The 27,409-nt window shown below is 46.7% G+C and overlaps 1 protein-coding gene across 1 annotated transcript in view; it reads left to right on the plus strand.

The window, feature by feature from the left end:
- Nucleotides 1-27,409, plus strand: part of PPP1R16B (protein phosphatase 1 regulatory subunit 16B) — a 95,095-nt gene that overhangs the window by 18,044 nt on the left and 49,642 nt on the right. The window contains exon 2 of the mRNA XM_075012048.1: nt 4,626-5,033. Coding sequence (XP_074868149.1) covers nt 4,787-5,033 — 247 coding nt within the window. The 5' untranslated portion in view covers nt 4,626-4,786. The remainder of the gene's footprint in view (nt 1-4,625; nt 5,034-27,409) is intronic.

The raw sequence follows: 27,409 nt of genomic DNA on the forward strand, positions 1-27,409 counted from the left end.
GTCATCTGAAAACAAGCAGCCTGAGCTCAGAGCCTGGCTGCATGTGGGGCTTTGTGGACTACGGTGGTTTCTAAGGAGCAGCATGCAAGCAGGTCTAGTTGGGCCACCTTGCAATGCCTTGTAAACCTGCAGCAGTTCTCTGGTGCTTGGGGATGACCTAGCGTTTCTGGCAGTGGCAGCTGCCTCTCCATGACACCCAGGCTGCTAGAGGTGCTGGAACCATTTGTATAGTGGCAGTGCTGAGAGCTCCTGATTCAAACTGTAAACTCTGAACAGAATGGAAACCACTTCAAGACAGGGCACATGTCTCTAGTACCCTTAGTTCCAGCACCTTCCAGTGAGGCCGACCGTCACCACAGGCCCTGGGGCTATGTGGGAGAGGGGCCCCAGCTCCATGCACCAGAGGGGGCAGGGCCAAGGGCGGAAGGGGTGGACCATGCTGTCCCCCTCTTTTCCTCACAGCCGTACGGAGCAGTGGTGGTAGCTGGAGCTCCAGCCCCCAGGGCAACTTCCCCATTTACCCCCATCCGCTCCCCTGCTGGCAGGCTCAGCCAAGCCGGAGGCCAGGCTTGCAAAGCACACCCTCCTTGTCTCCTTGCCTTTTCTTTCCTTGTAGCACCCTCTGTTCTGTTTTGACCAGCTTCAAAAACTGCTGGATCAGTTCTCCAAAGCGTGCAAGGACTTTGGGCTTACCATCAGCCTAAAGAAGACGAACGTACTCGGTCAGGATGTTGCTGAATCCCCATCAATCAGCATTGACAACTATACGTTAGAGGTCGTCCACGAGTTCGTTTACCTCGGGTCCACCATCACTGACACCCTGTCCTTGGAGACTGAGCTAAATAGGAGGATCGGAAAAGCAGCCACAACTCTGTCCAGACTCAGCAAGAGAGTGTGCAATAACAACAAGCTGTACACTCACACCAAAATGCAAGTCTACAGAGCCTGCATTCTCAGCACCCTCCTGTATGGCAGCAAGACTTGGACCCTGTATGCCCGCCAGGAAAAGAGGCTGAACGTCTTCCACTTGTGCTGCCTCAGGCGCATCCTTGGAATATCATGGAAGGGCAGAGTGACCAACACCGCCATCCTCGAGCAAGCTGGAATCCCAACCGTGCACACCCTCCTCAGGCAGCGTCGACTCCGCTGGCTTGGCCATGTCCACAGGATGAATGATGGAAGGATTCCAAAAGACATCCTGTATGGTGAGCTAGCCTCTGGCAAAAGACCTCCCAGATGCCGCCAGTTGCGCTACAAAGATGTCTGCAAGAGAGACCTCAGAGAGGTAGACATCGAGCTGGACAACTGGGAAGAACTAGCAGATGACCGCAGCAGATGGAGGCAGGGGTTACACAAAGGCCTTCAGAAGGGCGAGATGGAGATCAGACAGCTAGCAGAGGAGAAGCGAGTGCACAAAAAGCACAATAAGGACTTGCCAGACACCCACCACATCTGCAAGAGATGCAGCAAGGACTGTCGCTCTCGTGTGGGTCTTCATAGTCACAATAGATGCTGTAAATGAAGTCCTCAATTGAAACTTTAAAGGGCGCGATCCATAGTCTATGCAGACTGAAGGATGCCTACTACTACTACTACTACTACTTGTGTCAAGCTTAGATCTACAAGAGTGCTAAAACCTGAGTAGAGCTCAGGTGAAGCCAGGCAAGGGCAGAGCAAACCTCCCACCCACCCGGCTTCCTCCCAGGCCTTCTAAAGTGTGCTCTTTACTTCTGAAGCCCTCCAGTTTTTTTGAATACATTGGGCTTAAAATTTGCAGCGTTGGCTAAAAAATTGCTGGAACAGACATCTCCTCAAAAGGATGCTCCCTGGCAGGCAGAATTCTGCACTATGGTCGGGTGCTTTAGACCTTGTGTTCTACACTGACAGAAACCCTCAAACAAAGTCAGTCACACGTGCCACTTGTGTGGCATTAGGCTTTATGCTGGTGCTTCCTGCACATGGCTGTTTCACTAGAGCTGACTAGAACCCACTGGTGTACTGTGGCTCACACGTAAATTAGAGTTGATCTCCAGGTTCCTGATTTCGGATGGTGTGACTTGCCAAGGCAGCGGAATGCCTTGTTTCAAGAGGCTCTGCAAGTGTTTAGGAAAGGGGCTGAATCTTACATTAAAGGCCTCTGGAGGCATTTGCAGGAAGGTGGAGGGATGATAGAGCTGTTGTAAGGGGCCTACAGGTATCCTTCCCTGTATAAACCTTGTGAAACTAGCCACCTTTTGGTACGATCTGGTGCATTCCAAAGGGGAAGAATTCACTTTTCAGATGCATCTTTGTGGGTCATGAATAAGTCATGTTTGACTGGAGTGGCTTGTGCTCTCCAAAGAGGGCTGAGGTCTAGCAGAGGCCCATACTTCTGCATGGTTCACTTTAAGCTGTCTTGAGAACTTCCTACTAATCGGTTTCAGTCTGCCTCCGTGTTTTGCAAATATTGTCTGTCCCAAAGGGACTTTAGGATTTTAGTACCTCTTTTGCTTAGTGGCACTACTGATCTCGCTCTACGCTGGAGTGGCAGGTGAGCGCAGAACATTCCTGCCAGTTTCCCTCCACATTTGAGTGCACCCCTCCAAATCTTTGGGCATTTGCAGATTTTGCCTAATGAATTCCGGGCGCCTGAGGTGGTGGTTTGATTGGCCTGAAATTGTGTTGATGGGAACAACACTGATAGGAAAATCTCTTAATATGGGGCTTTAAGGGAGTTGCTTGTAAATATGCCTGAATTTTGGCAGGCTTTGGATCTATGCAGGAACTTTGTGACCCTGTATGCTGTGTAGTGGAACATTTAACTGAAACTAGCTCATCACTGAGGCAACTGGTTTGTGCCTTGTTGAGTGTGTCTCCAATTCATGTCCTCAGAGGAATGTGCAGGATACCCAGGATGGCTGTTCCCCTCTCCCTGGTGCTTCCTTCTTGGGCCTCTTGATTAGCCTGAAGCTGATGGGCTAATTGGTTTGGTAGCACACCCAGCTCATCAGCCTGATTAACTAATTATCTTTAATTACCCCAGTCAGCTGTCTCCGGGGGAACTAGCTGGTGTCAAAGTGCAGGTTCAGGTGTGACTGCACCACCCCCCTGGGTCATGTTGTTCCACCCCCCCATGCACACTTTGGGCTGCAAGTGGTTAGGGGGAAAATACCCTGTCACTTAAAAAATGGCTTCCTGGTGAATATAGGTCTGTCAGTAGCAAAATGCTGAGCTGTGTTTGGTTTTGTGGAAGACCCTCTAAAGCTCCAGTTTGGGATTGGGAGCCTAACTGCCGGGTGCTGCATAGACCTGGCGGCCCGGCTCTGCCTTAGTGAATAAGGGCAGTAAGATGGGGTAGACAGCTCACAAGGTAACATTACCACCTCGATTGTCACTTGGGGTGTGTGTGTGTGTGTGTGTGTGTGTGTCCTGTGTCAGTCTCGGGGGATGAACTGGGTGACATCACAAGTCTGCAAGCTTCAGCTTTGGTTTGACACGTGAGACAGCTTTCTGTAGTGGCTTGGGCACAAGGCAGGATGTCAGACCTAGGTATTGTTCCTGACTCTGCTACAGACATGCTTTGTGCCTCTGTTCCATTTTCTGCTCTTTGTCTTACTCCTGGATGTTGTAAGTCCTGCAGGACAGGGACTCGTGATATGTATCTATGTCTAGCCCAGCGGGACTCTGCCCCTGAGGCTGCTAGAAACAGCGTTAAGTTACACAGCTGGCCTTAGCCTGATCAGGGCGGTGCTAATCTGGAGCTCTTATAAACCCGTGGGTCCCTGTGCAACTAACTGCCCTGCTGCCTTGAGCAGAGTGCAGCTGGGAATCTGGCCAATATCAAATTCTTTGCAGATCCTTACATGGTACCACAGAGGAAGCCTTGGATGACTTGTGGCTTTGTGGGTGGGGAGTCTCCCTTTGTGCTCCATTATGAATTCACCCCAACTTCCTTTCAGCAGGTGGGTAACAATTGCACAGCTCTTCTCTGAGTTATGTAGCCAAAAGCCTGACAGTGGTGTTGGTGGGTGCGGTCAAACCTGGCATTTCTGAAACATAGTGCATGAGCCTCTGCTCTGTGAGGCAAAAGCTGCATGCCTCTAAGCTAGGGCTGTAGCAGACTCATTAATGCCACTCTGACATCAGTGGTTTAGGAGCCAAATTAGTGATCAGCATTACCCAAAAGAGCCACAGTCATTTGAATTGTTTCATTTAGTCTCTCTCTCTCTCTAGTAAATACAACTATAGATATATTAGTCGCACTGTGAAATGACTGACCAAGCGTTCTACAACTGGTTGGTACCACTGTAGGTTATTAACACATCAGGAAGTTTTTATGGTGGTGTTAATGAAATTACATGGTGTTTTAATATCATATGCTGCAAAGAGCAGCAGAAGACCCATCAAAGAGCCACTTGTGGCTCCCAGGTCTCAGTGTGTGTATCGCTGGTCTGGATGGCCTCGGTGTCCCTAGAGGAGGTTGGAACCCCACACCATGCAGGCCTGGGTTACAACGGCAGCCAAATTAAAACTGCTTTAAAGACAGCAGTTGCTGTCATGAGAGGTTTTCTGCATTGGGCCGGGGTGGTGACGTTTCTGAATGGGATTGCTGGAGAATTAACCTTGGTCTTTCCTTCTCTTCTCAGGGTTCCACCATGCACTCCTTTAAGATGAGGATGCACTGGTCACTGCTCAGCCCCAGGATGCTGGTATAGGGCTGAGCTGCTGATGCGCAGCGTGTGCGTGGTGAGATCTTGCTCCAGTAGGGACGTCCTGGGCCTGCACGCCCTCTCTCCCCACGGAGGCAATGGACGCCCACATGGATCTCCTGACGGAACTGCAGCTGCTGGACAAGGTGCCCACCTTGGAGCGGCTCCGGACAGCCCAGAAGCGCAGGGCTCAGCAGCTGAAGAAGTGGGCGCAGTACGAGAAGGAGCTGCAGCATAAGAAGCGGAAGCACGAGAGAAGGAGGAACGCTGTCAGCCGCAAGAAGGTGTCTTTTGAGGCCAGTGTGGCATTGCTGGAGGCATCGCTGAGGAATGACGTGGAGGAAGGTAGGACTGGCTGGGGACAACATCCTTATGGTGAGGCCATCTGTGAACTTGCTGGACCTCCAAATAGCATGCAGGTCCACCTCCAGTAGGGCCTATACAGGTGCACTGCCCCTGTGGGCTGGCATTTCCTGCAGTGATGACCCCAGGCCTGGCAGCACAGCTAGGCTGAGGGGGTGCAGTCACTGTGGGAAGTAACACTTCCTTAGCCTGGTGTCAGAAGGTGACCAGAATACATGTCCAGAATGCAGGCTCGAGCCTGCCTGGGGATGGGAGGCTCTTTGCACTCTGTCCAGCCCTTCCATGCAGAGCCAGGTGTAAGCTGGCCCAGAGTGCTTCTGCCCCACATTGGTAGGGGAGCTACTAGCTCCTATTACTCTACAGTTGTGCCGGAGGGTCTTAAAGTGCTGTACACATGGGTAAATGAAGCTTTCCAGCATCTGGCAGGTGCGTCAGTGTCTCTTTGCCCTTCATAGATGGAGGAATAGCAGAACAAAGCAGAGTGACCTGCTGAAGACTCTGCAGCAAATCCTTGTCACAGGTGGAAATAGAACTCTGACCAGCTTGATTTCCAAGCCCTTGCCACAGTAGAGTAGAACTTCCAAGTTATAGATACGTGGGAAAGGAGCTTGTCAGTTTGAAACACCTGTAACTGAACAAAGCGCAGGTTGGGTTTCAGGTCCAGCAGCTGACGCGCCAACCAGACTTCAGCAGCAGCTGACCTGCTCTCTGCTCAGCTCCACCTGAATTTGCAAACCTGTCCTACTCCCGGCAGGGGTTCATGAGGGTCTGTGCAGCGTCTCCCCTTTTGGAGGGACATTAAAAGCACCGTGTCCGGGGGAGGGGAGTGAAGGCTGTGCAGACTCCCATGCTGCTCCTGCTCTGCTGGCTGGCACGTGCTATGAGTGGCTGCCCCATGTGTGGGAGTGGTGTTGGGCTGAGGCCAAACAGGCCAGATGTGCCCATCTTTAAGATTCTCCCCTACCAATGTGGCAGCTCAGTATTTGCTGCCTTTTTATTTTTATCTCTGCGGCTGCCTGGTTAGTTACTTCCAGTTTCACTTGGCATCTAACAGACTGGTCAGTCCTTAACTCTGGTGTTTGTATCTTTGCGGTTCTACTGTAGCGATGCTGCTGCAATGCTTCACATTCATGGGGATACTTGTCAGGAAAGAATATCCCCTTACCTGGCCTTTCCCTAAAGCCATGCATCCCATTTACACCAGTCTTCCGCTGTTGCCTAGTGCTACAATCTCCACCTCCCAGGTAGCCCCCCTGCTCCGTCTGCGTTCAAGGAAACACTCTTAACAATTTCTCTGACTAACTATCCTGAAAATGCCAGTTGAAATCCCCATGCTAATGAGTATGAGAACAACCCCAGGAGCTGAAAGGAGTACAGGCCTATCTGAGCAGAAGCTTTATCTAGTCTCCTGCACTTATGTGGGTAAGTGAAGATGTCTAGAAACTTGCTGAGCTGCAGCTTAACTCTGCTGGTGCAGGCTTATGTGGTGGCTTCTACTCTCTAGCCTAGACTGAGCAGGAGCTGTCACCTCTCCTGCTTGTGGCAGCATATGGTCCCCACTGTAATGATAGTCACACAGACTTTGTACTTAAAGGGTGATGGATAGGGACTGCAGTTAGCTCCTTTGGGTTCTGCACAGGGGTTTTTGGTGGTGATGAGGAGAAGCAGAGGTAGAGGTAACCTGGTCTACTCTGCAGGGATTTCCCCAGAGGTCCTCCCAGGGCTGTTCTCTCTGAGGCACATTCTTGTATTGCTTTTAGGCCCTCATAAGGGCATATTGTACTTAATGGACATGAAAGTGTCTGAGCCTGGGACAGGTTGTGTTTGCTGTGGAGTGGGGACTATTGTATGTCTGTAATGCATTTTGCAAAGCAGTGTATACTGAACAGCTTTTGTGTATGGAATCCTGGTCTGACCCTCAACATTGGGTCTTGGTAGGTTTATAATAATCCTTTGGAAAAAGATTTACATATATATATATATATATATATATATATATATATTTTTCACTCTGAGAGTTTAACTGGGATACAGCGCGCTCTGCGCCTGAGCCAAACTCTCAGCTCTGATGCTGTTTCATGAATAACTGGCTTCTTGGCAAATGCTAAATGTGGAGCCAATTAAAAATGACTGTGGTTGTGCACTGCAAAAGCCAGTCCATTAGACCTTGGCTGGGACCACAAAGCTGTGATATGTGACACGAGTGGTAAGTTGGTTCCTGCCTGGCAGGCATCCTTTGGTGATGGCAGGTAGATGTCAGCCTCTTGTGTAGCTGTTGTTTGAAACTGATGGCCCAGCAGTCAGTAACATCATTAAGTAGGGTATTGTTCCTCTCTCTCACAAAGGGTCTGGACGCGAACTCTTGTAGCCTCCATGCTCAGTAGGCGCAAAGGCCTACAGTGTTGTTAAAGACTGTGGTCTGGCTCTGCCTCTTCTGGCTCTGTATCATACAGATTTGGAGGTAAGGGTATAAGAGCTGCATCAGACCATGGTTCACTCTACCCATGCGCCAGCTCCAGTGGGAGTCTCCAGAACTGGGCAGTTGTGGGTGACTTATCCTGCCTTCCACTTCAGGCTTCTGCCAGTCTGAGGTTTTGTGTCATCTTCAGCATGGTGCTGCATCCCTGACCACCTTGGCTAACAGCGACTGCTAGACCTATCCTCAGTGAAATGAGCCAGTTCCTTTTTTAACCCAGTTAGACTTTCGGTCATCACAATATCCCACATCCATGAACTCCATAGGTTGGCAGTGCGTTGTGTGCCAGATTGCCCCCTTTTGTTTGGGTTAAACCTGACATCTGTCAATTTCCTTGGGTGACTCCTGCTTTTGTGTCGTAGGAAAGGGTACATAACACTTTGACTTTCTCTGTACCGTTCCTGATTTTATGGATCTCTAGCTTATTTCCCACTTGGTTGTCTCTTTCCTAAGGTAACAGCTCTAAGTTTTCATTCTCCCCTAGTGTGAAAGCCATTCTATAACCATGATCATCTTTAGTGCCCACCGTGACTGTTTTCCTGTTGCACTCTATCCTTTTTGAGAACTGGACACTGTGTTCGTGGGGCGGGCACCCCACAGATTTATACTGTATCATTTATTATTTCCAACCTTATTTTCTATCCCGTTCCGAATAGTTCGTAACACCCTGTTAGTCTTTTTGTACACTGCTGGGCATTGAGGTTTTGAAGAACTATCCACAGTGATTCGAAGATCTCTTTCTTGGGTGGTGACAGGTAATTTAGACGACATTGTTGTATATGAACAGCTGGGATTATTTTTTTCCAGTCTGCATTACTTCGCACTTCAGAGAATCACAGACTCATAGGGCTGGATGGAACCTCAGGAGGTCCTCTGGTCCAGCCCCCTGCTTCAAGCAGGATCAACACCCACTAAGTCATCACAGCCAGGACCTTGTCCAGCCGAGACTTAAAAACCTCAAGGGATGGAGAATCCACCACCTCTCTAGGCAATGTTAATAACATAATATTCTATGTAATAATAACTTCATAATGTTGAATTGCATCTGCCATTTTCTTGTCCATTTGCCCCATTTTGTGAGCTCCCTCTGTAGTGTCTCGCAGTCTAATTTGCTTAACTATCTTGAATAACTTTTTGTATTCTCTTCAAGCTTGGCTGTGTCACTTGTCACTCCCTTTTCCAGATCGTTAACGGAGACATTGGATGACACAGTTCCCAGTGCAGGACCTTGAGGGGTGTTTGGGCTTTGGGGGGTGGGAACTGACTCCTTAGGCCTGGCTCAGAGACAGCTTTTCTAAAACGTCTTTCTTTGTGGGGTCCTAGTCTAGTGGGAAAATGGCTATTAGCAGCACCATGCCCATAAAGAGCGATCTGGAGCTTAATGAGTTGGCACCCATTTGTGTTGAAAATCTGTGGCTACCTCAAGGATGCCATATAAACTATGCACATGTTTTGTTAGATACAGAACATGTCCTGTGCAAAGACCTAGATCCCTCCCCTGCCCCCATCATATGAACTAAACTAAAGAATTCCCATTAGCTGTCTTGGCATCCAGGCTTTCCACGCCCCCAGCCTTGAAAGAGTTCAGACTGACTGTCAAATTCTTGAGCAGATTGGTTAATTTCCCCATAGACAGTAATGCCATGTGCTCACACAATGCAAAATACTGTGTACAGTAAACTCTTTCATAGCCAGCAGTCCCAGGACTGGGAGGTTGCCGGATATTCCAACATTTTGGGTAATAGAGAGGTGTACCTAACAATGCGTAACTCGACAGAAAAACAAGATTGTTTAGGAAGAAACAAACAGAACTGTGTGCAGAGGACTTTATTTACCGACCACAGTAGTACAGTACATGATAAACTTACACTGTATTTGCTGGGTTTATTTGCATTTACCTTCTCTACTCTGTACTTACGGAAAACGGAACTAAAATTTATGTATGGTTAAAATCCTGGTTATTTGAGAGCTCTGGATGATAGAATGCTGGGTATGAAATAGTTCACTCTATATGTATAAAAGGGCCTGGGAATTCAGTTTTGGATTGAGTGACACAGATTGTTATTCCTTGAGCTACTTTATGTCCGATAACAGTCAGACCTGTGCAGCAAACATTTGATGATATTTCCAAAATAAAATCATCTGTAGGGAGAGCCAAGTTATTTTTTTTTCCCCCCACGCTTTTATTTTCCTCTGAAATGAGCTCTAGGGATTCTCCTGTGATCAGTGACTGGATCAAACAGAGGGAGATCAAACCAGTCTGGCCCCACGTAGTTTTCTGCTTTGTAATTTTACTGCAGCTTCCATTGTACTGAGACAAGAGAACAGCTGGATGGAAATTTTTTTTGTTTTTTTTTTTTAAATAAATGCACATTCTGTATTGCTGCAACTGAGAACTTCCAAAATTGTTCATGAAAATTGTCTCCCACCCTAGAATAGCCAAATGTCACGTGATTAGGGAATAGAGAGGCACAGGCTCAAGACCTTGGTCTGAACTGGACATGAGTACCATAAACGCCGGGCTATCAGATCATCTGGTGGGGTGGGAGGTTCTTAAACATATACATTTTGACCCAAAATTCAGCCCTGGGGCTATGAAACCTTTCCTGGCAGAAATTAAAGCTGATATGTTCTCTGCAGAGGTTCCACTTACGACAGGCCTTGTCTGACAAGCACTTTATTGAAAAAATCCTGACCAGCTGTGTCAAGAGTTTTGAACTTGAGAGAACTTGTTCTGCAAAGCATATCTTGTCACCTTAGCATCTTGTCTCAGTTTTGATTGCCACGCCAATGCCTTTAGTAGCCAGGAAAGGAATCTGAATACAGGACACCAGCTGACAGGGCTGGGTTCCAATTTCCAGTGGTGGCCATATAACTGGGAAAAGTCCCCAGTTGTGTGTGGGCAGTGAAATGGTTCAACTGCATGCTGCACAGGCTTAGAAGCCAGACCTTTATATTCCCTTCCTAGCTGTGGAGCTGGAGGTCTTCAGGGAAGATGACCCTCTGTGGATACCTGCTAGCACTTGGACCCTGAAACTCACTGGTTCTCTAGAAAGCAGTTTCACATTGCACAAGTGTTTATGTGGGGAGCAGAAGGTGGGCACGCAGCTCTTCTACTTAATGGGAAAGTCTGAATTTGATCTCTCTTTAAGTGCAGTGTCACCACAGATAGGTATGGAAATAGTGGTGTTGCTGCACCCTGGGGTTTGATGGGTTTCCATTGTGTACAAAGCTTATTGTTTGGTTCAGCGGCACTCAGCACCCCCACCATACAATTTTTCCAGCACCCTGTCACCACTTCTATTCCTTTTCCTTAGCTTGGCCTGTGTGTCTGGGTGTTCCTCTTACTCTTCTCTTCTGAGCAAACTAATTCAAATACCACATGTGAAAAAGTTGCTTTCAACGTGAGCTAGAAAAATCAAAGAGACTGGATTGTATTGACTACATCAGCTAACTGGAGGCTATGATGGGTGGGTAGGGGATTCAGAGGGATCAAATCCTAGTGGTGGGGTGGGAGGAGGTGGGTTACGGGGTTCAGAGGGATCATATCCCCAGTGCAACGTTTGCTTGCTCATTTAGCTGACTATTTCAGATGCCACCAGAATACTTCAACTCAAAGTGGCTGTGCTGTGTTCAGTTTTCAAGTCTAAAAATAGTACACAGACCAGGTTTTGTCCCTGTTCTGGTTCCTTTTGTCCTTCCTGAGTAGTCAATACAAAGGGTGGGTGGAATCTCACTGCAGCTGCCAAGTGTAGAATTTCCTGGCCGAGGAATTCTCCACTGGTTTAGAACAAGCAGAGTCAGATTCTCGGCAAATGCCCCACATCCCTTTTAGGGGGCAGAATTCGGCTTTGTCATTTTTCAGCTGGCGGTGGACTTTTAAGGGACACAGCCTCTGGTCTCATTTTTACAGGAGGCCCTTGTTGTTCATGGGATGTTCAATAAAAATGATTGCAAGGCTGAAGAGTCAGTTTGGGGAAAGAATTCAAGCACCGGGTGGTGTATAGTTTGGCTCAGAGGTAACTAGGTTCAGCAACACAATAGTCTAAATTCCTCTTGTAAAGTGGTACCAAAGAGTATTGCTTGGAGTAACAGAGTTAAAATAGGGTGGGGAACTTTAGGCTGAATATCAGGTTAGCAGTCTCATGGGAAATCTATTAAGCTGTGGAATTACCTCCCAAGGGAAGTGGTAGAACCCCTGTGTCTTGGGACTAGTCTTGATAAAATATCATAAAGCTTCCTTAGGGAACAATCCTGCATGTGCCCCATGGAAGAGGCTGAGTGATTTAACAAACTGGTCTTTACCTTCTCTGGTCTGTTTTCAGTTATGGCAGCATAAAAGTAAATCAGCAGCCGCTCTTTACTCAGTTGTCATAATACAAACAGCAACCCAAATGAAAGTATTTGTTAAAGAAAGTTATGAGTTGCTGTAATAAAACGTGGGTTAGAAGAGGAAATGCTGCTGAGCCTTGCCATTTCCTCTTACAAATAACCACCCGTGTTTGCACTGCAGTCATGTCTAGAGGCCAGACAGCAGATAGGTGATCAGCCTAAAGGGCAGCACACTAGCAGCTTAGTTCAGAGTGTCATGACATGGATGAACAGATATATTGGAGCACATGCTTTCGTGGGCAAAGCCCACTTCATCAGATGCATTGACAAAGTGGGTCTTTGCCCATGAAAGCTTATGTTCCAATATACGTGTTAGTCTATACGGTGCCACAGGACTTCTTGTTGTTTTTGTGGATATGGGGTAACATGGCTACCTCTCTGATCCATGGCATAGATGGCTTTTCAGCAGAGATTGTCAAGATAAGGTAATGGGTGTGCAGACTTTTTTTATAGCGGATTCGTTCTTGCCTAAGGAGCAGCGGACAAGAGCAGAGCAACGCTTGGTGGAAAGCTGGACCTACAATCAAGACTAACATCATTGGCATCTGTGGAACTATATATAGCCCCATCACTCTTCTTCCTGCTAGTTATTTACTTGCACTGTTGGTTAACTGAGAGCCACCTTCCCCTTCCTAGCCTTGTCTGAAGGTTTTCCTTCCTACTGACATCCTGGCAGACATCCAGCTGCGCTGAATTCTAATAACCTTCTGGCCATCATCTGGAACTTCAGAAATGTCCTCTAGAGCTTTTGCTGATTTCACTGTCAAAGCTGCTGTGACTAGCTTTGGGATGGGAAGAATTGTTGCAGGATGACAGTCCCTGCAAGCTGGTTCCACTCCTTGTGAGAAGGTGGATAGTCAGTGCACCTTGTGTGGTGGAAAGTGAACACAACTACTTTCTCTGCAAGGGAGAAATTATGAATAGGAGCTGATGAAAGCAGGCAATGAAGACAACTTGTAGCATATCAGTGGATTCGATTTAACTCTTGTAGCAGGTGTATTTGGAGTAGAAGTACTTGAGACAACAGGCACCCCACTCATTTTTGGAGGTAGTCCTGCCAAACCCCTGGTTAAGCATGCTGGCAGAACAAAGTGGTGGAGGCTTGCCCAGCCATTCCCAATGCTCTACCTAGTTTGAGAATAAAAGACTTCATCCCCAGGGCTGTGACCCAATCAGCGCTGTCTAGAACCCAGCAACTAGTTTGGAATTATTTCGTTGCTCAATCACATAGGAAAGCTGAGGCCTTTCTTCTTGTGCAAGCGTGGCAGAATGCCTGTGTCTAGAAGAAGGTGTGTGTGCTCAGCATCTGGAACATGCTGCACTTTCTCTCTGATTGGGGATCTGTACAGCTACTAGCAGGCTGCGCTTTCAGTTCCCACTTGATGCACAGCAAAGCAAGAGGCTTTGGCAGAGTCTCTTCTGTTAAAAGCTAGCTGGGGAGGCAAACAAATCAGATTGGAGGGGGGTCCAGTTTTTCTAACCTGTACAACCTGAAAATTGCTGTTATTTCTTAAAGCCCCTCCTTGTAGGGTTATGGTGGAAGTAAAAGTCGGAGTCTCACGTAAGTTTCTGGCTTTTCTCTTTGTGCATAAGCTTGAAAACACCAAACCTAAAGAGCTGCAAACAGAAGACAGACAAAAATGCTGCTTTTATTTAATAAGACAGAAAAAACCACAACACAACAAAAACAGTCCTCATGACTTGAATACAGGGTGTGGCAAGAGTGTAGGCAGCATTCACTGAAACCATGACTGGGATTGTACATCAGGAGTCTTTCCTAAATGCTGTGGAGTTTCTTATGCATGGATCCAAGCCAGAGGCCTGGCGCAGATGTTCATGTCTATGGGAAACTGTTCTGTGGTAGGGCTTCAGGACTGGGCTCTGTATTCGTTAAGTATTTACCTAAGTGACAGTTATAACACTGGTGTTTTATTGTGACCCTTGAAAACCCTCCAGAAAGCTGCAGCAGAACCTTATGCTCAGACTGCGCAGTCTCCCAGGCTGTTCAAGTTGTTTTCTTTGCACCATTTTGGTATAAAACTGACCTTGTCAATTAAGAAGCATTTTAAAAAGGCCCTAATTAGCGTCTATAAATTGCTTTCCCTAACCTTTTCAAGTCAGATGTGATCTGTTCCCTTGTTACTAAAATACCTTTTATGAGGTGCCTTAATTTTCCACCCACATGATTACTTTTCTGATGCCTTTTACTCAGCCTTTCTCGTATGTATGCTGTCAGACTTCAAAGCGGCTTATCAGAAAATGCACTTACCTATTTGAGGAGGATTTTTCTGCTGGCTTCTGTACACTGTTCCTTTTTATTTAATTAAATGTCTAAGTTTATGCCGTGTGTATACACTGTCCCAGTGTGTGTGTTCTTTCACCTTACACAGTAAAACTAGAATTTTGGTTTAATTGTTTGTTAATACTCAACTCTGTTTTTTTTACACACTACAACCCTGATCCCGGTTTCAGAGGTGTCCATGATAAACCCTTGACTGCTTTGGGTGCATTATCAAGAGTTAACAGAGGATCCACCATACAGTGGTTGACTTTCTGATATATTGTGAAAAGATAAAATTGAAAACAGTTTATATGGAACTGAAAATATTTCATATAGGTTTTTTAAAAAGCCTTTACAGAAGACCCTAAAGGTACTATTTGCCCCAAACTATTTGTCCTTCTTTGCAAAGAATGTTTTATTGTATCCAAAAGCATTTTAAATGAACCTGGGCTTGGCCAATGCCTCTTGCCGACTCCTGGATTTTGTTTCTTAACAAAAGTAGCTTAAATTGGTTAAGCTGCTTTTAAAGTGCTGGAAAAAATGTGGTTTGGAGACTGGGATCAGCAGCTTTGTAACCCTGGTTTCACTTTGAAAAACTGACACACTTTGGGAGGGTCAGTCTGTAGTCATGTAAATTTTAAACAAGAACCCACTAGTAAAACAGCTGAGTTGCCTGACTGTGAACAGCCACTGATTCCCATCACCTGAGATTGTTGTTGCTCATTGGTGTGGTACACTTCTAGCCGACACAGGCTTGGTTTTAAGCAGACTCCTTTAGCAGGGATAATCCCACTGATTAACCATCCAAGAATGATATTGTCTTAGTCAAACAGTGCATTGTCCAGGTTAGGCTGGGGATGCAATGGGACCCCAGTATTTGAGGCTGCTGTTACATATCACAATACTTAATACTTGTGAGAGAAGGTGGGTGGGGTAATCTTTTTTTTTTTATTTGACCTACTTCTGTTGTTAAAACAGACAAGCTTTTGAGCTATACAGAACTCCTGCTCAGGTCAGAACCTGGTCCAATATAAGATATTATCTCCCTCTCCCCGTTGTCTCTTTGCCATCTAGTCCAAAGCGGCTGCAGCAACACTGCAAACGATACTTACTATTGTTTTCAGAATACCTTTATTTCAGCGGGAGCATAGAGATGGGTTCCCTTTTCCCAGGGATATGTTGACTGAGAGGAAGCATGTCGTGTGGGACTTGAAATGTAAGTTTCATTGAGGTTTGTATCCGTTCCTATATGCTGCCTTAAGTTCAAGGGTTTCTTTGGTTTGAGAGGGGAAGACTCTTGCTGCATGTGCACCATGTAATGTGGAGGGTTTCCAGCTGAGAGGGGAAAAACTGAGGCAAGTCGGAGCTGACACTGAAATTCTGCCTGGTGTGCTTGTGAGGTAGGGCAGGTAGGGTGTGTCAGGTCATCATCTGCTCTGCAAATGCCGCATGGCCACATCCCAGCAGGCCCAGCTGAGGATGCAGCAGCAGCCTCAGCTGGAAATGTCATAGCTTTTGTCATCTCAAGGCAGATTATTAATGTTACCTTAGTGCAAGTGGGTGGGCAGGGGGAGGCTTGTGCTCCAAACAAAGTGCTAAATCTCTCCCATTTAACCTGTCAGTGCTCCTGTCACAGCTGCTGTACTTATAACTGAGGAGGACGGGCAGGAGTGCCCTCCCTCACCCTCAGGAAGGGCTGCTGCTAGGAAGCACATGGCAATGCATGTGCCCTGCAGGAGCGGGAGGTGAAGTTACTGCCATCAAACCAGCCCCTTAGGAGTTTATATTTTTCTTTAATATCCTTCAGCCGCCATATATCAAAGGCTGTAACTTCCGAGTCTCAACCCAGTTAGGGTGTGTTTGTACACAACACCTTAGAGCCAACTAGCTCAAAGCATGTTGAATGTTGCAACTTCCCTCCCCTCTTCCCCCAAGATATTTATTAACCCTGTATACAAACTGGGAAACCAAGGCACAGCAGTTCAAATAACTAGTCCAGAGTGTCAAAGGGTAACTTTGCAGAGCTGGGTCTGAAACGCAGGTTGCCTGGTTGTTTTCCAGTCATTGCCTAATCGGAGGGACTGTGACCAAAGTGGCATTAGTATCACAGTGGGAACTGAGAGAGCTGCGTGAGTCTGTTTCAACAAAAGCAAAAGACCAAGGAAGTTTATTACAGTACAGACATCAGCTAGATGAAAGGGGGGTGGCGGCAAGCAAGTTCCCACAGTAAGCCAAACTTCTCTTCCTGTACTTCCCCGCCTCCTGAGACTGCTGCTTCCCACCTGTTTTTCTCCAGCTCCTTCAGTGAAGGGATCCATAGGAGAGCAAAAATAAAGGTCCCCTGAGTGATCATATTAGTCCTCCTGTGTATTAGGTAGTGGCAGTGGTCTTTGTACATGAACAGTGCTCTGGGACATCTAAAGGGCCAGTACACAAAAGCAGTGTGGTCTAGAGCAAAGTCAGCCCTACTTTGTTTTATTAGGGAGGGGGGTTGTAAATGGGTCATGGACTTTATCAAGAGGAAGACCCCTCCTGAGGGTGCTGAGGGCCCTCATATGTCTGCATTCCTGAGGAGTGTGTGGAGGTTGTGTGAGGGTTTGTGGGGGAAGGAGTCGTGCTTGCAGGCAGTTTGTACAGAGCTGCGAATCAGTCCCTGGGCTGTGCACTGCAGTTTAACATGCCTGTTGACTTTTCGCTTTGCCTTTTCTCCTACGCAGGAAGAATTTATATGCACTCCACTTTATTCCAGATTTGAATCCCTGACTTGGCTTTGGGACGGAGGCCTGGTCTGCCCTAAGAAGATAAGCCAACCCAGCTACATCAGTCATGCACCTGAGTGATGTAGTGTAAACCAGCCTTACCACTCACATAGACAACGATGGGGCCAGAGAAGCTAGTTACTGCCTCTTAGGAAGGCAGATTAACTCTGCTGACAGAACCCCTCCCACACCCTTGCTGTACTGCATGCCTGCACTGAAGCACAGTAGAGTTTCAAGTGTAAACAGCCGGACCTGGCCCTGATCAGCCTGTATACATTTACAGTGGCAGTTCCTCCTCTCTCGGCTGTGATCAGATGTCTTGGTGTGTTTACAGGGATCTCCATAGTATGGAAGAGACTCAGCGTGTCTGTTTGTGTAAATGATGCTGGCTCTCTACCCCTGCCCTTCACCTATCACCGTTCTCCACACTCCTCCTCTTTTGCTTCAGATCCCCTAGCTGCAGTTGTGCCACTTGGGTGAAGAACGTCCTATTTCCTTATTTAATAGCAGTTGCTATGGCAGCTGTCAAGGTAGCTCCTGATCACCTATTGTAATGCTGCTTGGCTTGCAGTTTCTCTGGTGTTTGCTTTCTTGGCTGGAGCCTGGCCATGCATTTCCCAAGCAGAAAGTAATCTGAGTTGGGGAAGTCTTATCACCTCTTCAGAAAGAGTTGACAAAATAATCAGAATCTGAAATATCACTGGAAGTGTTAGGCCTGGCTTGCCCTGTTCTGCATCACCTCTGAGCTAGTAATACTCCAGTAAACAAGCCACTGCCAGTTTGATTCTAGCGCCAGAGGAAAACTAGGGCATTGCTGATGGTCCCAAAGCTGCTGCCCTTAATTAGGAAAACAATAGATCAAATGCAGCCTACAGTAAGCAGATGAATCTTCCACTGAAGTCAGAGGGGCTTCTGACTGCCTATTCCTGAAGCTGGCCTCCAGACTCCCAGCCTGCCTTCAATTTGAGCATCAGCTGAAAGTGAAACAGGGGCAATTGGTAATATTTTCCCCTCACAGTCAGCAGACTCTGTACAGGACATTTCACAGTGTCCCAGAGTTTGGCCTGTTAGCTTACAGTAAACCTGGCCTTCTAGTTTTTCCCAATGACTTCTGATGCACCTGATCTCCCAGTAGGGGAATGCCTCCCTTTCACCTTGTTTGCTCCTTGAGGCAGGGTGCTGGCTTGGTTACACTAGAGAGACTCAGATGCTCCTAGAGATCATATTAATACCTGATGGTGGCAGGCAAGAAGATAGGTCCTCCTAATAAGGAGGACTCTTGCCTCAACTCCAGTGTCTAAGGAGAGAAGTGAGGCGAGCAGGTCTTATGACCATGTGGACATAGGAAGAAAGTTGAAAGCAACCCCCGTCCAACCACCTTGCTCCTTCATGTTTTGCTTTAATCCTGGTTCGCAGCTGGGGTGTCCTAGCTTCACAATGCAGTTGCTTTGACCTAATTGGTTACGCAGCTAGAGCTGTTTGAAAAGTAAATTTCTTTTTGTGGGAAATTGCAGCATCTTAGAATGACTCTTTCTTCTCAATTGGAACCTCACACAATTTTTTGCAGAACAAAAGTCCCAAGTTTTTGGTTGCAAATGTCTAGGTGGTATTTGAGACACCAAAATAACCATTTCCTTTTTCAATTCCCTTCCTACCTGATTCCAGGGTGGAAAAATGGATGTTTCAATCAAATGACATTTTCCAGTCCCAAAATGTGACCTGCCTCTGAAGGGAATGAGAAAGATCTCAAAGAAGAACAAGCCTGTGATGTGCAATGGCATTGATTCCACCTGAACATGGCAGAGCAAGGCAGGGCCTTCTGGCGTATTTTACACCAGTCCGTGATCAGAGGCTGTCCTTGTCTTGTCTTGGGGTGTCCATAAGTGTAAGTTATTGTGTTAACCCTCTTGCCTCCTGGAGAGAGAGTTACTGGTGTTAATCTGGGGGACAACTCACTGCCATCCCAGTTTGTTAATCGCCACAGAAAAACGTCTCAGGACTCTGCAGGCTGTGTGCTTTGCCTTGTGGGTAACGCATGGTGCAGTCCAGTTCCCGAGCTCTCTGGCAGAGTGCCCCTCTGGTGTATCCAGCCCATGTCACCCAAACTACTGAATTTGCCATCTCCAAAGGGCATGTGCTCCAGAATGCTTGACTGAAATAAGAGTTTACACTTTGTGTAATATTACAGCACTGTGATCCGATTCTGATAAAAGAGGAGTTTCTTAAATAATGTAGAGGTTTAAATGATATGGAGTAAAGATAGTGGAAGGAGTATTGGTTATGAATAAAAAAAGTACTAGTAATAAGATGACCTATGCTCCCTTGGGAGTACAAGGTTAAAGTAGCAGTACTAGTAGTAATAGGGGCACTTTCATTGACTGACACCCTTGTAAGATACTATACTAATTATCCCTTTGAGCTCTGGGACATCTCCACAGTGGCAGGGCGGGAGCAGCTGTCAGATGCTGGGACCACCAGAGCAGCAGCCCAGGGCTGAAGCAGTGGCTGGGTTTGGGTCAGCCCCCTGGGGCTGGACGGATGGCAGACAGCCTCTGCCACAGGATTAGTGGCATAGCAGAAGCAGCTGCAGCGCTCCAGCTCTTCATCTCCCGTTTTCCAGGGTATTTTTAGTAAAAGTCAGGGACAGGTCACAGGCTTCCGTGAATTTTTGTTTAGTGCCCACAACCTGTCCCCGTTGATTCTTCCAGCTAGGAATCTCCTTGGTAAGAGAATGAAAAAATATCTTTTTGCTTCCCTTTAGGTTTCCCCAAAACAAACTGTTTTGGCCTCACAGACAAAACAGCTCTTCATAGCTTTTTTCTTTAAGGTGCCAGAGGATTCCTCATTGTTTTTGCTGAAACCAACAAACACGGCTACCCGCTCTGGAATTTGTAGCTTTAGTTTCTGGTGTCTGCCCATGCTGATTTCACATCGCCAGCAAGCCTGGCTTCTCCTATTGATTTATGTGCAAATCCCACTCCCAGCTACCTTGTCTTCTCTCCTTCAACAAAACCTATTTCTCCTTTGTTTGGCTACAGGCTTCAGTGCCCTGGTGTCCAACTCACTAGCCACGTGTGGCTGTTTGGCCAGTTGAGTGTGTCTAGTTGGCTTGAACAATAACTATATTTTCAGAATAATGTGGCTCGTGCACTATAGTGTCTACTGCTTCAGAACTGGTTGGACACAACAGCTCTAAGGCATAATGTCCGTAAAGGTCCCTAATTTTTCACATAGCATTAATACATACATTTCCCAATGATACTGATGGCCTGAGTGCTACTGGCTTTCATTCAGTACCTTAGCAGGCACACTCTTTAGATAAATACTATGAGGGTAATGTGTTAGGTGTAGTGAGTTTGTCAGTCTTGATACAAGTTGCTGACACCAAGTGAATCACCAGTGAGCCTTTGCACTACATTAATATTGAAGGCTTGGGTTTGTTTTTTCTATACCGTTGCAGGTCTGAATTACACTTAAAACTGCCTCAGAGGAGTAGCACACAACCTAATATATTTCTTAGGTGACACGGAACTACTTAAAACTGAGTGTGCTAAGCGTCTGTTGTCGGTGTATGTTGAGCTTTAAAGACGAACATGAAGGCAGGATCCAGGCTCTCAGGGGTTTCCAGTTTAAATCTCTGTGTGGGGGGAAGACAGCATTTTAACAGCATGCTCTCAGTGTATGAGGCACATAATAGAAACAGGAATCAGATTTAAGGAGGAAAAGAGTAAAGGACAAGTCTCTTATTTTGTGTGTGTGTGAGGGCACAAAGGGAGATTTCATTCAACCGCTTACTTTTTAAGTTTTAACCTATTTAAGAGCTCAGAGTCCTTCTGTGACTTTTAGAACTTTTCAGACCTGATTTTCTAAGCTCTGTAAGTTTCTCTTAATTAGTGCAGTCTGTCAGACCTCAGGAAAACTCCTCAGGCAGCTAAATGCACTCTTCTTTTTAATTAAATTTGGTTGGGTAGCCTGAAATAGCCCTCATTAGGAATGGGGTAGCATTCCACCAAAGGAGGACAATCCCAGTGGAATCTATAGATGCGGGCAGTCTCCTAACTCTCTCACAGCTGTTTTGAAAGCTTTTAAATAGCCACTAGCAAGGTATCAAGAGCCCAGGCTTGCATTACGCTAACACCCTTTGATGTGGGTAGCAACACTAAAATTCCAAGTTTGCTGGTGAGTGATGTTAGGAAAAAAATACATCCTGGCTTTGAAATAATGATGATACCTAGTTCTCATACAGCGCTCCTCAGTGGTACATCTCAGCTGGCTGTTGACTCCAATCATCTGTTTTTACTTGCTGTAGCCATCAGTGTAGAATCTAAGCACTAAAGTGCATGGGGGAAGAAGAATCCCTGTCTATGTCAGTGGCACTCCTGTTCATAATGACTTCCCACTTGTGGTTGTGAAATGGTCACTGGGCTTGGTAAGGTCACCAACAACCATGATGCATCTTAAGACTGTCACACACACACATCATACTGATCAGGCAGGAGCTGTATGACAGTGTCCCATGGCAGAATCCATTCTTATCTGATCTGAAGTGGCAGCACTTTTGAAAGCCATTGAATTGAGGCACAGAGTGGGTATTCAGAGTTCACTTCCTTGTAGCTATGTGCTGGGGTAGGGATGCAGGAGATGGTCAGAGCAGCTGTGGCTGGATGGCTCTGCTGGATGCAGTTCCTCATGACCTCTGAACTTTGCCAGCTTTCTTGAAGCAAAAGGCAGGTTTATTCTTACTGGTCCGGATTCCAAGATGGGCTGAGCACCTACAACTCCCTGTGACTTCCGTGGGAAGCTTTGGGTGCGGACCCCTGGGCATTCAACTCTTTAAGAATTAGTTACTCTGAGTCAGTGAACCACCTGCTTTTTGCCAGTAGATGTTGGTGCAAAACCTGCCAATGGCAACACTTGCAGTAGTGATCAGCCCTGAACTGTCATTTTGTGCCCCTCACGAACCAATTCTGGATCAGTCCAGCTAGTGCTGGAAGTTGCCAGCTCCTGTAGGAATGCCCTACCAATTAGCAGGGCCCTGGCTGGAGGACTGTTTGGCTTCAGTCACCTTGTTTTAGAGATTGGTCTAAACAGGATGGTGCCCACACCCTTCTCTTTCTATTAAGCAGGAAGTCACTCTGAGTTTTCCAGGCACCCGGCAGGAAAAAGGTAGGAGAGGCTTTTTAAGTCTCCCAGCAAGAGTGAGTTAATTGTTCAACTCTGTCAACCTGTGATGCTAATCACTATCAGGAGCCTTATGTGGTGTTCTGGGAAGAGTTCCCAAGCCTGCTGCACTTATGACCAGCCATCCTGAAATGCTGTGCCCCGGGCTGCTCGATTCAAAAATATTCCAGTATGTTTGCACATGCTGGGCCTGGAGTGCCATCTTAGTTGCTGGCTGATCAGCCAATGGAAGGGAAAAGCCCTTCACTTCATAATTAAAACAGCCCCTGGGGCTGTGAGGCTAGCCAATGTCTGTTGCTCATGTCTTCGTAAGCAGAGCTAGCAAAGCACAGGATGGGGCGTTGGTCTTTACATGTCATTCTTTGCTGAATGGAGAACTAGGTGGAACAAAGTTCTCCCTCACAGTTGCATTTTGATGAGCTTAGCTAGTTTTCTGTAGCATTGCTCTTTAATGAATAGGATCAAAACTATTTGCCTTTCACAGCCAGATGGCCTCTGCTTTTTAGCTCCTGTGCTTTTGCAGCCATTATATCCAGGTTCTACCACTGCCTACCTGAGTAGCAAAGGTGTGCCACGTAGTGACAGCTTGCGTAATTTTTGCCGTGTTCATCTTTAGCAGAATTCGTAATAGAATACTAGGGACGCTCTCATTACCCAGTAGGCATTATGTTGGCAGCTTTGGACAAGGTACTGCTATTGTATACAGCTTCAGTTTCATAAGTTGCAGGCAAATATACATGTAAAAAAGGGAGATGCCCTTTAGGCAAACACTGGCTGAGCTATTAATTGGGCAGAGCTGGGCAGTTAGGGGAAGGATCCTAGGATAAAAAGGACACGTACTGGGCAGGTAAAGTCCCTCTGCAGAGAAAGGGGGCCTAGCCTGCAGCGTCTGTTAATCTGTCTACTCAACAGCTTTCTGTACAGACTTTCTTGCACTTGTTCCTGAAGCACCTGGTACTTTCCACCAGACAGGATACAGACTAGACAAACCACTGGTCTGATTGGTCTGTGCTGGTTACTGTGTTTCTCACTGATATCTGGGCACTTTTGAGGGCAGAGCTGTGACAAACTGAATCTAACGGAGATCTGCCATCATGATTCACCACGTGGGCTCTGTGCTCAGTGGGCTCCTACAAGAGGTATCCAGTCTGTGGAAACTGAGGCAGTTGAGAGGTCCGGCTGAGACAGGGCCTCATTAAACACCCGGCTGCAGAGTGAGTAATGATGGACTCCCTCATGGGGAAAGCACCACGCTTATCCAATCAGGGCTTCAGTTCTCATTGAATATTTCTTGGAGCCCACCCATAGGATGTGCCAGGGCTCAGGGCTTTGGCCCCACGGTGCGTGCAGGGGCTTCTGCCCTGCAGGAGCCCTGGGGCTTGGGGATTCAGCCTGGCAGGGGTGGGTGGTGCCAGACCTCAGGGCTTCAGTCACGCTGGAGGCACCAGGGCTTGGGGCTTCTGCCCTGTGGGGCTGGGGCACCATTTCAGGGTCTGGAGGGGGCAGAGTAAGGGCATGGAGGGCACACTGAGGACAGCGGTTTCAGCAGTGTTACTGAGCATACAAGCCAACTACCAAATGGGGCGGGAGGGTCAAACCGCCCCCCCCGCCATCACTCTTTCCAGGAGCTACTGAGGCACTTGAAAACTCGTTGTTTTTTTTTTTGACAGACGATTTAGCAATCGGCGGATAGGAGCCCTGTATTTAATTCCCATACAAAAGAAAGAAAATTAAATAAATATTAGACCCACTCAGTTCTAGTACTAACATATTCAGACATCTTCTGGCAAGTCACTTCAGGGTGGAACCCTGCAAATCCGTGGATATCTGCTTATATCCACGGGTAGCCACATTCGTGGATGTCCATGCAGATATCCATGGCTCATTTTTGCAAAGTGGATACAAATTTTGTATCCGCGCGGGGCCCTATTAGGGCACATGGTTAGGCTTAAATTTTTAATGTATATTTTGTCTTGGTTAGTAACTCTGCAAAGAGAAAGAGAGACACTGTTAGGATTCCTGGGCTCTATTACAGCTCTGGAAGGCGTGTGGGTGGGTCACAGCAAGGGACAGATGCATTTGAGTTTTGTATAAGAGCATTGGAATGTCCACACTGGCTCAGATCAATGGACCTTCCAGGTCAGTAGCCCGTCTTTAAACCGTGGCAAATGCCAGATGCTGCAGAAGGAATGAATACAAGAGGCAATCATCAAATGATCCATCCCCTGTTGCTCTGTCCTGGCTTCTGGCAAGGAGAGGCTAAAGACGCCACCCCTGTCCATCCTGGTTAGTAGCCAGATCTGTCCTCCTTGAACTTATTTTGTTCCTATTGGAACCCCCTTACAGTTTGGGCCTCTCCACCATCTCCCTGGCGAAGAGTTCCACGGGCTGACCGGGAGGAAATAATTTCTTTTGTTTGTTTTAAATCTGTTGCCTATAAATGTAACTGGGTGATCTTCTTGTGTTATGTTAGTGAAGGAGTAAATTAGAGTGTGCTGCGGCTCCTGCCCGGTGGCAGAGCGCTGTACAGCTCCAGCTGCAGTTAAGCCCTGCATCCAATGCTGGGAGTGAATTATTAACATGGTGTTTAGAAAGGACAGGGTTTTGAGGACTCCTGAAAGCAGCAGGACTGGTTGGTCCACCAGCTTCCAACCCTTTCCTCCCTGTCTCCTAAATCTGCTGTCACAAGATGGCCATTATGTTAATTGTCAGCTCCACAGATGCAACGGGAGGAGGAGCAGAGGGTTTTACATCATCATCATCAGTAATAACCGTGGGCTCAGCTCCCATTGATATCTGATGCCTCTCTCACTATTTCCTTCCGTCTTTCCCTATCCAGTGCAGAGAGGCTTAGTTTCTGTAGACTAGCTCTGCACCAATCTACTACATCATCTATCCATTCTCTGTGGGGTCTGCCTGTCCTATTTGAACCATCCATTATGCCAAATACTAGGGTCTTGATTTTCATTCGTTGTTCATTCTGCAAATATGTCCAAATAGTTGTAGCTTCTGTTTTATAACCTTCTGCAGCAGGTTCTCTTTCGCCTGTATCTTCCTATATAATTCCTCATTGGTGACCTTCTGCATCCATCCTATTCTCAGAATCTTTCCATAACAACTCCTTTCGAACACCAATATTATTCTTTTCGAATCTTTCATTATCACCCATGTCTCACATCCGTACGACATGCTGCTGAATACACACGTTTTCAAGATGCCCAGCTTCATTCTTAAGCTAATTGCTTTGCTTTTCCAGATCTTATCCATCGCCTTCAAACTCGCTGTGCTTTCACTATTCTAGTCGCTGTTTCCTTCTTACAGTCTAGATCATACGTTATGTTGCTCCCCAGATATGTGAACTACTCTACATTTTACCGTAGCAGTTAAAGATTGACTGATGGAGTGGAAGTTCAGATGCCCATAAAAGTCCTTCAATATGCTAATCAGCCAGTTTCAACTAAAATTAGCCCTTGGTAAGTGGCATTGGCTGGTGTGAATAACAACAAGTTAATCTGTCATGTGAGAAAATTTAGTAGAGGAGGATCCATTTGCTCTCAGCTGCCTGGCTGTGTGATCTCTGTCTGGAACTAGGAGCTGTGGACCGTTTGTAAGACCTCTTTGTGAATGCCTCAGGCCCATGGGATGTTGTAATTTGAGGAACAAGTTTGAATCCATTTAATTTTTTCCATCCGTGGGTGGAATAACATATTTATATGCACTGAGGCATGCGCACCACCAATAGAAACACTGGCTGCCCACTTGTAGGTGGCTGTGGGTTCCCTGCTAACCAGCTGGGCAGCACCTGAATCTCTCCTGGGCAGCTGCTGAAACGCTCAGCTTACAGGGAACACTGTGCACAAGTGAAATGACTTTGAACTCTGGGAGAATGGCTTGTTCGTCAGTGATGAGCTTTTGTGGGAGAGACCCGCTTCATCAGATCAGGTAGGTCTGTTCCACGAAAGCTCAGCACCGAATGCATCATTTTGTTAGGCTTTCAAGTGCTATATTTCTGCAGTTTTGTTTTGTTGGAGTACAGACTAACACAGCTACCTCTGTTGCTGTTTGTCAGTGTGCACCTATAATCTGTGCCTGGGGGCTCTTGCTCAGAGGATTAGTGCAGAGCAGATGCTCAGTAGTGGAGGACTGAAGGAGGAAATTCCACTGCATTTACCTCCTGGATTCCTGCTCCATGCCAGCCAGATTTCTCAGGGGAGTCCCCGCTTGTTAGTAACTCACTTCTGCTACGGTAAGTCTTCTGGAGGCAGGCTGCTGTTTGGTGAAATCTTCGTGTATTTGTGTGTTCACCCACCATTCCCAAACCAAAGAGCTAGAGTTCATACAGCTCTTGGGTTTCCCAAGTGGCCATAAACAGGACTATTGGGGTGTGCACCTCAGAGTCATGTTAGGAGAGATGAATCCTTGTACAGTGCTTTGAAGATAAGTGCTACGTAAGGGTTAGTGGCGCTCTGTTTCAGGCTCATGCTGCAGTTGGAAACAGGCTTTCCTACCATGCTGCAGAGCTACCAGGTAAGCCCTTGATTATGAAAGTATCAGTCACTCTGTCTCCCTTAAATCCCAGGAACCAAGAGACCATTTTTTGGTGGGTGGGAAGCAGGATGTTTATCTCTTTGCCCAAATCCAGAAGACTTCAAACCTGCTAGGACCCAGGGCAGGTGGAGGTACTGAGAGAACCGAACCACCAAAGCTAAGTCCTCTCTTGAGTTGCAGGATGGCTTATCATATCATTATGGCCGAATTGCAGACAATACAAGGAAAATTGCAGAAAAGTAATAATAGTAATAATGGACCTTTATTAACTTCAGGAATTTAGAAAAGCCAGAGCTATTTGTTTTAAAAAAAATTTGCTAGAGCAATATAAACACTCAAGTATGAACTTGATGTTTTTTGATAGTCAGACATTTTGCTGCAACTATATTACAGTCGTTAATGCCTGGGGATGACAGCTGGAGCCCTGCCATGCAAGGGACTGGTAGCCTGAGGCCCAGCCGCTGTGAGCTCAGATAAATGGGGTTCTCCTGCACTAATGGGGGTAAAGAGAGTGTGATGCAAACTACAAAATGTATTCAAATAAAAATTGCAGTGGAAATCTAATATTGTAGGAGATGCAGTTTGTGCAACATCACTGTTTAAGGTGGGCTGTAACCATAGCTTAGCTCAGACCAGACATAGTTTTACACGTTGAGTGGTAAAATCTCTTTGGGTTCACTTCCTGATAGAACTCCCAAGCAGAGAAGACTGGAACAGATTC

Source organism: Carettochelys insculpta, chromosome 17 (assembly GCF_033958435.1).
Source record: "Carettochelys insculpta isolate YL-2023 chromosome 17, ASM3395843v1, whole genome shotgun sequence".
Taxonomy (NCBI): domain Eukaryota; kingdom Metazoa; phylum Chordata; order Testudines; family Carettochelyidae; genus Carettochelys; species Carettochelys insculpta.